Source organism: Macadamia integrifolia, unplaced genomic scaffold, assembly GCF_013358625.1.
Source record: "Macadamia integrifolia cultivar HAES 741 unplaced genomic scaffold, SCU_Mint_v3 scaffold1689, whole genome shotgun sequence".
NCBI classification, from domain to species: domain Eukaryota; kingdom Viridiplantae; phylum Streptophyta; class Magnoliopsida; order Proteales; family Proteaceae; genus Macadamia; species Macadamia integrifolia.
In genome coordinates, this window is record NW_024868312.1 from 119,004 (window position 1) to 130,683 (window position 11,680).

General features: G+C 37.9%; 1 protein-coding gene and 1 non-coding gene across 2 annotated transcripts in view; one reads left to right on the forward strand and one right to left on the reverse strand.

The window, feature by feature from the left end:
• The window catches only part of LOC122064600 (photosystem II stability/assembly factor HCF136, chloroplastic), a 14,652-nt gene extending 3,353 nt beyond the window's left edge, over positions 1-11,299 (reverse strand). Inside the window, exons 1-7 of the mRNA XM_042628326.1 lie at positions 10,888-11,299; positions 9,855-10,090; positions 8,630-8,760; positions 7,709-7,841; positions 3,790-3,912; positions 3,010-3,084; positions 338-453 (exon numbers count right to left, since the gene is read on the reverse strand). Of these exons, the coding sequence (XP_042484260.1) occupies positions 338-453; positions 3,010-3,084; positions 3,790-3,912; positions 7,709-7,841; positions 8,630-8,760; positions 9,855-10,090; positions 10,888-11,218 (1,145 nt within the window). The 5' untranslated portion in view covers positions 11,219-11,299. The remainder of the gene's footprint in view (positions 1-337; positions 454-3,009; positions 3,085-3,789; positions 3,913-7,708; positions 7,842-8,629; positions 8,761-9,854; positions 10,091-10,887) is intronic.
• A 108-nt stretch (positions 11,300-11,407) lies between these two features.
• Positions 11,408-11,480, forward strand: TRNAA-AGC. Its single transcript has one exon. It is a non-coding gene; the product is annotated as a tRNA-Ala (tRNA).
• The last annotated feature ends 200 nt before the right edge of the window (positions 11,481-11,680 follow it).

Genomic DNA, 11,680 nt, shown 5'->3' on the forward strand with positions numbered 1-11,680 from the left:
CCCCCAAAAAAAAAAAAAAATACACATTTAAATTACATCTGTAAAGTTCAGGCTAGCCCTAGCTTGATCCAGCACAGCCCCACACAGACCTTATTGATCTATTACAGTTCTTTGTATTTTTCTGGTTTTTTGTGCTGTTGGCATTCACTCTATTATGATCTTTATTCTCTTTTCTTTTCCCTTTTCCTCCGATAAGAGAATTTAAAAACATAGGGCAAACAAAGAGAACCAAATATGTGTTCCACTGGCAGAAGGGACTATAATCATATGATAAAATTCACGTCAAGGACAACATTAGTCTAGTGTACAAAAGTTCAATAAAATGATGAAAACGTACTTTACTGAATAAAGATTTGCAGCGATATTGTCAGCTGCTTTGTCGCGGGTCCATGTTTTTCCACCATTGGTTGTTCTCAATAAAATTCCACTACCTCCAGCAGCCCAAGCTTCATCCTGGCAGACCATGAAATCATTCATAATTTGAGAGGTTAGCTCTGAAACTAAGAAAATTAGATAAGGAGTCGCAATTTTTTTTTTTTTTCCATTTTACTGACTTCTTTGGACCTTTTCCAGTTACCATCTTAAAACCAATGCTACAGAATGTTCAATTTTTAAATTCTACATGTTTTTGAGGTCAATGTAAACCTGAAAATCACAACCTAAGGTAGATCGTATGATACTTCCATGTTGTCAAGGCGTCGCCTAAGTGACAACTAGGCATCTAGACAGCCTAGTTGGAGTTTTGGGATTGTCGCCTTATTGCACTAGCACCTTACGGCAAGGCGCATAACTTATTTATAAATAAGCAAATACCCCCCTATTTGAATCCAATAAAAATAGTTTAAAATTGAAATTTTAAAAAAATAGTCACCCCCCCTGCGTCCAAAAACAAAAACTAAATTTTTTTGTTGTACGGGCGATTTTCAACCATCAAATGCTACAATTTTCCTTAATTCTAAAATTTCATAGATCTTATAATAGTAAAGCATTGCTAAAAACCAAAAGTCTAGTAAAATAATCTTTTAGTATTGATATACATAAAATTATTTTCATTTAGATGATTTTTTAAAAGCATTCGCGGACTTTAAAATAAGTTTAACTAGGGCATAACTTTGTCATTTAAACTCAGATTTAAATAATCTTAGACTTGTTGGAAATCTGATTTTGAGATCTACCTAATACAAAATGTCTCATGTAAAAATAAATTGTTTCACCAGTCAAACTTATCATAGAACAACAAGAACATTTCTCTAAATGTTGTTTTTTGATGACTTAATGTTGATTTGGATAATCTGAAGTGGCTTAATATTGATTTTTGATGACTTGATGCGGCTTAATGTTGATTTATGATGATACAAGGTGTATGTAGCATACTAAATAATGTTAGAGAAGAGGGAAAATAACATTTGGTCACCTTAGGTGCCTTGTTTGCCTTAAGGAGGTCGACTTGTCGACTAAACGCTTAGGCAACCTTCCAACACCTTGGTTTGCTTTGGCACCATATGCCAACTATGGATATTTCCAACCAAGTTAGAAGTGTCCAGTACAAGGCCCTTGCAAACCAGAACCTTTGGCATTGACAGCAACAACCACCAAAATCTTCCCTTGCACCTAATTCCCAAATTTTTATCTGATGGGGTAACAGAAATATTTTATATTCTTTATCTCTCTCTTTTTTCACAAACACTAAAAAACTAAGAGAAGAATTTTGGAATTCCCAATGCAGTACCGACAAAGGTCTACAAGAGAAGACCCAAGACCAAGGTCGACCCAAGTGGCTGACTAGGTCAACCATAGCTGGTCCATGGTCCAAGATAGCCCACGGTTTGGGCTGCTGATGGGGTTATTAGTAGCTTATTAGTTTCTAATTTCAGTCTTAAAACTACTTTCAATTCATTACTAGTTTCTAATTTTTTAGTTTACAATTTTCAAGTTTTTAGTAACTCAGATTTAGTAACTCTAAGTTGCTATTATTTGTAAACCTTCCCCATCATTATAAATAAAGGAGAGGTTCTTTTATGAGCCACGATTTTGATAATTAAAAAGATAAGCTCCATGCTGCTGCCACTAGGTTTTTCCATGGCTGAACCTTGTGTTTGATCAAGGATAGGATTGGTGTGTGATCCGAAGACTCTTTGCGGCGTGAAGTCCAAGAGGCCCTTCTCTTCTACTGTTCTTCTCAATTAATTCCAGTACTATTCTCAAGGATTAAGGCTGCTGCAACCAGATAAGTGCTTTTCTGTTTTCTGCCCAGAATTTCTGCAAAACAGAGCAATCAGTCTCTGCTGGAAAGATCAGTTTTGAGGGTCTGATTAGCCCAATTTTTTGGTCGAAGGATCCCCTCTGTCCAAGTAGGGTTCGACCCTAGTATTGGCTGATTCTGGTCAGCCATCTGTGAGATATCAGAAATCTCAAGATTTTCGTCTTTTAGTGATCTGAAGTTTCTATTTTCTGGATTCTGGTTCTGCTGGTTTGAATAGTGTTTTCTGGACTGCTATTCTTAATATTCTGTTAACTTAAATCTGAATGGACTCCATCTGTTCCTGGTTTAGTCCTAAGAATCATTGTTGGATTGGACTCTACTGTTATTCTCTTGAGATCGATAACCTGCTGTACTGCCGAATATCTGTTCTGATTTCTGAAGGCTGTTAGCACTTTAATAGTCCCTGGATTAGTTCTAAACTGCTACTGGTTTGTTTAATCCCTGTGTTGCTGTTCTGTGGGTTCAGTACTGTTTCTGGGTTGTTGCTGAATTTAATTTCTGATACATGGTTGGGGTTGGTTTTGGTTGTTCTTTGTTTTAAAAGTTCCTGCAGTTTTGGGTCTGGTTTGGCTGTCAAATCCAGTCCTACATTAGTTCCTCCTACAACTGCCACATTAATTGTTTCAATCTTCAGAAAACCTCCTGTTTTGATGCTATGATCCATAAGAGAATGGAATTCCATTTTTCCTGGGCCTGAAAGTAACAGATGGTAGAAAATAAATGGAAACTGGCAGTCAAGACGTTACCTTCGAACGATACCCAACATCAAGAATCCCAAAGCCCCGACTCTGTACTGTAACTTCTTCAAAGTCCTCTGTTATCTGAAACATAATAGTAATTTCTATTTAAATTAACAAAATTTAAGGGAAAATGATAAAACTACAGTAGTTCAAGTACATTTTCCATTTTCTTTTGGTAAGGCCACAAAAGATCAATGCAGGGTGCTACTAGCACATGAAAATGACACTACCACAATCGTGACTAAATGTATAGAAACCAACATTATATGCATAGAATTTCTAACAACTAGATGATATCAGAAAGCAAGAAAATATGCATTATATGTATATATAAACTTCTGAGCGCAATATACATATACACACATAGGGAGAGTAGAGAGAGAGAGTTAATGAACATTAAGGGAAGTCGATGTGCCAAAACTAATAATATAGGTAAAGTACAATATGGATTTGCCATAATACGACCCCCAATATGCAAATGACCCAATTCATATTAGAGTATGTTTGTGTCCATGTGTGGCTGTGGCTGTGGCTGTGCGATTTGAACACTCTTGATCAGATAATGTGTTAAGACGAACTGGATCCAGAATAAACTTATGATGCTTTTTAAGATACAATAAATGACATAAAGCAGGCCATAAATTGAAGTAGCCAGATGCTAACTTACACAGCTCAAGAAATATCCAAGCAATTCAGCGTTAATACATGAGAGTAGAAGGTTACAATCATCCCTAAATCAGAAATATGCCGACTTACTTGAATTAAATAATTTCTAGTTTTACTTACCCCCGTGCCTTTGCTGAGATAAAGTCCCCCACCGCGTACAAGAAGCCAAAGACCACCATCAGCTCTCCATCCCATGTTTTGAATTCTCCTTGCAACTGCCCTATTATGTGGCTGCCAGTATGGCTGCAAAATATGAAAGGTATGAGCAACATATCAACATGACTTTGCATCTCCATTCCAAGAGGGGATGAGGAGTTGAAAAGAAAAATAAAAGCAACCAGACGTGAATTTGCAAGCAGAGGATATGAATCTGCTACCAGATATAACTGAATGGAACTACAAGCAGAAACAATTAGGTCACCTGATGACATTAACTAAGCAACCAGACTGTGAGACAAACTTGGAGTGTGAAGCGAGAATGACATAAAGCCTCTAATTTGGGAAGCCAAATTTTTGTTTGAGCGTCTATGGAAAATCCATATGCATTTTAGTATAAATAATATGCACATATAAAAGTGGCCTATAAATTATGTTCCCATATAACATAAATTAGAGAGACGAACAGATCATTCAGACCCACAATAGGGAGGAGACAAATAAGCCAACCCTTCTATATGGTATTAAATGACCCTCACTGGCTTGCAATTAGAGTACAAAATCAGGATCCAACAGGGGAATATTTGATCCATTATCTCCAAATTTGAATCGTGCTCCAAAAATTTGCAAGTTTGATTCAAATGCACTTCCTCTATCAAGTATAAATCACAAAGTTTGAAGTGAAACACCCCAGATGGTGCACCATTCTCGTTATGAGCTACATGACAACCTCAAAATACAAACTTGAAGATGAAAGGGTACAGCACCCGGTTTAAATCATTAAAAATCAACATCAGTAAGAACAATATCGGGATTAGTAAATTCTACACATAAAATCATGATAGCCTAGTCACGTACTCTGGGTAGTCATTAGATTGTAGCTAATCTATCCCCTAGTAAATTCCAGCATATCTAAAGTATACCTAGGGAATGACCACTTTGTTATGTACACATTTACGCTGCCCTTCCTTACAAGTTCAAGCTTTAAGGTGAAACGGTTTCAGAGCAAAAGGTCAAGTGTACGAATCCTGGGAAGTGCCAAAGGGAGTTTTCCCCCACTTATTTCCCCTCGATGTAGATCCCTATGATGGGCAGGGCTATCGCAGGAAGAAGCCCAGCCCAAAGGGTCTACAATCGACCTCTAAGTGAGGCCCATTTTATGTAATAAAGTATGGGTCCATCGGTTTAGGTCACTTAAGTATTCTTTTAAATATCTTTAATGTTATTTTGGGCCTGATTGTAAGTCCTATTAAGGCCTATCAGCCCTAGTCCTAGTCTTAGTCTATTTCTAGTCCTAGTTGCAATAGGAGTGGTTAGTCCTAGTTGGAAACTAACTCCTATTAGCTCCTAGACCTATTATGGTAGTAATTCTGCTCTCTTTAAATAGAGGAGCTTATGTACACTTATTTCTCAGATTTGAATAAAGAAAATTGCAGCCAATTGCTTAGAACAGCTAAGATAGCTGTGGGTGAGAAGCCCGGGCCGAGATAGCTACTCCTCCCCCACTTTCCCTTGTTTTTTCTTTGATTCAGCTTTCAATCTTGTCATTAAGTTACTGCTGTTTATGTTTACTACTGCTGAAAGTATTAAAAAAGTCAGATCTGTCCAAGCTACAAAACCAGAATCAGTTCTCTCTCCTGAAGTCTACATTCTCTCCCCTGGGTCAGATTCCAAGTAAGTAAATAACTCCATAACCCCTGGTCAGAATCCTCTCAATTTTTTAGGTTTTTGTCCCCTCCCTAGGGACTGCTATCGACCAAGGTTTGAGCTCCATCTGAGCTCTAATTGTAGGAGCCACCTCTCCCTTTACTGGGCACTATGCAGGAGATTTTCTCTCTCTTGGCCGATTGGGTGTATTTGGGTTCTCTTGTGGATGGCTGGTTTATGTGTAAGGGTTGTTTCTTAATTGGGTTTCTTCGTTCTAAAGAGTATTTACATTGTACTGTTGATTTGTGGGGGGTTAGTTTCTTTAATCTACTCCTACATTACTCGGTCTCATGTGTGGGCACACATATGTGTCACATGCACAGTGCAAAGGTGGTCTGCACGTGCAGGGGAGTGTTGATGAATACATTTATGCTGCCCTTCCTTACGAGTTCGGGCTTTTAGGTGAAACAATAACGAACACACTTGACTGACTAAGCTTCATTAATATGTAGTTAGATTATAGCCCACCTCTCTCCTAATAAATGTCAGATTGTCTAAAGCATACCTAGGAGATGACCACTTGACTAACTAAACTTCATTGAGGCCTGACACCTCATCACTTGCATTAAGGGAAATCCAATCAATGGTTAATAGGATTGGGAATAGTCATGAAACAGTTGATTATTTGGTTAGTCCCAAATTCCCCTACCAAAATGTCAACAGGACAAAAGATATGGTTGATAGATTCCTCCCTCAGGCAAATACATTTAATGAAACCATGGGAGTAAGGCACAACTCTTCTCTGCTAATCATATTCAATTGATGACTATCTTGAAAGGAAATGTCATAGCAAGGACAATTTTTGGAAAAGAATTTCACACAAAAAAGGTGAATAGCATCTTAAGAAAACCTCTACTCTCACTTACTCCCTAATCTTCCAGTGCAACCATACAACGGTGTGAGAATTCCCTTCCCTCACTTTTGCTTTCCCTTCCCTTTTCCATTCCAAGCAACCTCGAAATCAACCAAAAACAGACTTAAGATCATCTCCCACTTCTTGGGTGAACCAATAGTAACTAACAATATCAAGAAATAAGAAATCATTACATACGCATGTATTAAAAAAGAGAAGAGAGAGAGAAAACAAAGCACATGATCGGGAATAGAATACCCAAACCGTGACCCCACCCCCTAAAATCTTATTTTTAAGTCATAAATGTATAATTACAATAAAGGACAGACTTATGCAATAACAAATAAACCTATTAATAATAAATATATGAGTAAGAATCCCCCTCAGCCTGTGCTTCACATTATTAACACTCCCCTCAAGCTGGAGCATAGATGTCACCCATGCCTAGCATGAAACAACCTTGAAGAAAACATTCCCAAACAGGGCTTTGGTAACATATCACCACGTTAACTAGCAGATCTAACAAGTGGTGTAGAAATCAATTTCCTCATCACAAAATCTCATGCAAAATGACAGTAAACTTCAATGTGTTTAGTATGCTCATTGGTTGTTGTTGATATCAGGAAGGAGGAAACCCTAGAAGAATCTCCAAAACAGAGAAGTAGGATCACAGTATTGATTCCTTATTGCTCTGATAGACTGATACCATGTAACAATATTAAGAATAAGAAACCAGTACATACGCATGTATTAAAAAAGAGAAGAGAAGGAGAAAACAAAGAAGCACACAGTTGGGAACAGAACACTGAATCCATGACCACCCACCCCCCACATCTTTTTCATAAGTAATTAAATGAATAATTAGAACAAAGAACAGACTGACATAGTAAAATACAGATAAGCCCATTAATAATAGATATATAACTAAAACACCTCTCTCTCTCTGAGCCAGGGTCAACTCTCCCCAACAAAAGTCCTCCCAAAGCCGAACCCAAACAACTCTACCAGCCTCCAATTGAACAAAGTGAATAAAATTAGGAAGGTCAACACCAACCCACCCCCATAAAAATCAATACACATGCACACAAATACGTATTGAAAGAACCAGAAGAAAATGAAGTCCAAAAGAAAAAGTGAATCAGGCAATCCATTCAATCAAATGTGTGTGTGTCAAAATACTACTCTTAATTTATTGAAATATGGAACAATATGCAACTTGTATAGAATATTACAAATTGTCATTTAAACAATAGAAAACAAAATATTTGGGGCTTCTATTAAGACAATAGAACTGGTGAACAGAGAATGAGAGATGAAGTTTGCCTGCCCAGGTTCCCAAGTCAAATAGAAGTTTCCACGGCTTGACACAGCAACATAGCGTCCATCAGGAGAGCGATTCACTGTGTTAAAAGTTCCTGTATAGTAACTTGCACCACTAATTCCACTAGAAACTGTTCTGAAAAAAGCAATGAAGGTGCATGAGCTTGCATTTGCAGCATATAACTATACAATTGATTGATGTTAACTAACAGGAGAAAAGAGGAGAAATGAAAACAACACCAATTTTTTATATATGTGCCACGTCAAAGAAAATGATCTATTTTGCATAAAGTCAATACTTGCTCCTGACCATAGCAGGAGACAAGGAAAGCTTCTTGACCAACTAAAACGACTAATTAGGTAAGACAAAGTTTCTTGTTTTCAACTGCAAGAAAGAATATCTCTTCACTAGTCAATGAGCAACTTGAGCAAGAGGAGGATAGAGCCAGAGAGTTCAAGTGAGGAGCTGGTTCCTCAAGAGCAGCTACATCAGATGCTGGTCGTAGCGTTTCTTCTACACAAGGTAGGAAGTAACAGAAGGAAACAGAGCTTCCCTTTCGAAGAGCATAGACTATAAGGCGAGCCCCACCCCCAGTAGATGAGGATGTTGTTGGCATACTTTAGCGGGATCCTACACTTTTCAGGACTCAGAGCAGTAGACAGAGAAACCTGAAGCATGTGTGTTCTGATTGTAAGGGTAAAGTGGGTGACACTGTGTCCAAGACTGGGATAACGTTCCACACTTTGGAGGGAAAATAAGTTTAAAAATCTCTGCTTTCTCACTAGAGGCCCAACCCAAGCACCTACCCTTGTGATATTTTCCAACCACATTCAGGTATCAAAAAGACCACCAGAGTAGAATATCTATGATTTTCACGGACTATTTCCTTTCAACACAAAAGGGTATTGGTTTAGAAAACTCACCTATTAAGAGTAGCTGAAACAGTTTCTTGAACAGCAGCTCTCCAATTATACCCTCTGTTTGACGTAATATAAATTGCTCCTTCATCAGTTACCATCTCTGCACTCTTTTCACCAGTTGCTTTTATATAAACCTGTAGAAGGAAAAGTGGAACAGGTCATGTTTGACTTTTTTAATCATCAAAAGGCAGAGATACAAAGAGACTTCTGGGTTTTCACAATGAGAATTCATAGATATCATGGACTACCTTTCAATATCCTAGTACAGGAGGTAAAGCATTCAATGTTCTAGGTAAGCTTTGTGTGGATGCACAGAACTAGCTATGCTTGGTCCTTTTCCTTTCACATTTTTTTTTTCACTTTATCATTTAGGTTATAGAGAATTCTAAATTCTGACCAAATTCTAGCATTACAATTGTGGCTGGAATTTGCAGAATCGGAGAATCATTTGGGTGCAAAATAATCATAAACTTATTCTTACTCCAATGTGATCACATTGACAATGGGATGGTTGTCCCGGTGAGTCCCACATTTGAGATGGCCCCATCTTACTCCAATATGAATTCCAAATCTCCAGGCCCTAGAGAATTATTCCAGAATTGAAGAATGGGCTGGAACTCCAATTTTGAATTATGGGTTAATTCTAGAATTTGCCCTTGAGAGTTGAGCAGATATGCCACAATGCACCATTTCTATTTCTCAATTCTCTAATTCTCACTAAAATTGAGAATTAGAATTGTATCGGAAAATTGGAGTCATATCATCAAAATAGCCATAATCATCTAAAGAGCACAATTCATGCCTTGGTTCAATCCTCTGCAATGAGGGAGAGATTGAAGAGCACGTTGCCCATAGATTAAAGGAGAGTGATGGACAAAAGAGGCTACACTGAAGAGCTGCCCATTTTCATGCAACATTAAAACTGAAAACAGAATTTTATAAAATGCTCATTAATAGGGATGCTTTAAGCATTAAAATGTTAGGAAAGGAAGAAACATGCATACAATGTATATCTACATGTGAACGTGTTCAGATAGATGAGTGGAAGGATGGAATAAGAACAAATGCATACACAAGAGTTAACTGTAGAGCTTCATAAGTCATCCATAGAGGAATAGAAGGAAATATGAGATGAAGTTACTGATACGGCAGTTAAAATTTTAATTTGTTACAAAAATATATTATTAAAAAAAAAAAAATCAGTCCAATCTTCAAAAGATAAGCTTACCATATCTCCAGGAAGTTGGGCACTTAAAGGTATCCTTCCCCAGCTTTCTCCAGCATCCGATGTGTACAACAAGATTGCAGGTTTCCCAACAATCCATCCTTCCTTACCTTTGAAGCTAATTGAGTTAAATCTGTAGTTGAAATCTTCTTCTTCTGCAGATGGTATTGAACGTGGAACCCATGTGTTTCCCCCATCTTTTGTCTCCAAAATAGTTTGCCTTGTCCCCAAAAGAAAACCTGACTCAAGCCAACCAACTACCAAATTGTTGGTAATCTGTTTTGAATTTAACTACAAGTATTCTGCTTTTCCATTCTACTCCATAGAAATCAAATCATCTTCTTACGGAAACCATAATCCATCTATATAATGTACAGTTGAGAATTTTCTACGAGGAATGCAGTTAAACAGGGGGGAGATCAAAGAGGCAGAACCCCTAAGCAGAGCAGAAAAAGGAAATACTTTTCTCATGCGATTGTGTCTCCCCATAAATTAGTAAAGTATAATTAGAGATTCGCTACACTTTCAGGAATCAAATGGTCAACCTGAATAAGTGCAGAATCAAATCCAGACTGCTCGAAAACGCAGAAATTCCTTAGTTTGGAGCATGAATGATTTTACAGAATGAGAAACTGTCATTCCATTCGATCCGATTGGGAATCCTGACTCTGACATGTCTCTTGGGAGTTGGGAGGACTAACATGAAGCTCAGATTTATGGATGCATCCACATTCAGATAACTCGAGATTATAAACCGATAATATTGCTACAAAGGATTAAAAGCTGATAAACCACAAACTTGGAGTTCAAGATTGAACCAGAAAAAAAAAATAGTATAAGGACTTAGAACCAAATAACATACTACAAGGATTTAGCAGAAAATTCTCTAACAACTGAAACCAAAGAATCGAAACTAATCCTTAGACAAATAATTGTCCTTCCTGTACTTTAAGTTACGAAATTGAAAATGGAAACGTTATAAGTTATGGAGACTAATCTTACAAAACCCGAAACTAAATGCGAATTCTAAGCTAACCGTGATTCATGTCATCGGGCACAAACGCGATGTCAAGAAGAACAACACCAGGATCGATGGGGAGATAGACTCTCTCCCACTCAGAAAGTGCTTCTTCAGACTTAGCTGGTTCTCCGAAACCGATCAGAGGTGTAAGTGATACAGAAACCGCAGCAGTTTCAGCTATGAACTGCCTTCTATTCAAAGGCTGCTGCTGAAGAGAAGCTTTAGTGACGAACCGAGCTTGAGAATTTCGGTAATGACGACTTTTCCTCATAAACAAAGAGGTCACTGAAGGTCTTCCAAGTACAATTATTGGGTTCGAGAAGTCGGTTAGTTGCAGGGTCGCCATTACTGTACGGCCGTTCTCTCTCTCTCTCTCTCTTATCCGAAAAGGCTTTATTGGATATTCCTCACAACTTCGCGGGTGTTTTGAGGCTTCTCAAATGTATACAATGCTACTGGATAGGAAGGAAACGTCGAAAGGGAAGCTACTTATTATTTATTAAATAAAATATTATTAAATGACTATGTACCTGAAGGGGATGTAGCTCAGATGGTAGAGCGCTCGCTTAGCATGCGAGAGGTACGGGGATCGATACCCCGCATCTCCAGTTTCAATTATGTTATACTATTTTTATTTTTTTTTGGCTACTCTATCTATCCTATTGAGCATTGTTGGCAAAATGGTCAGCCTCTATTGGGTGCTCATAGAGCCAATGCCAATCTACTAGGATTTGGAGCATCCTACACACTCCCACTTAAAAGTGGTCGGCTACATGGATCTTTATGCTCCAAATAATTCAGTTTGAGG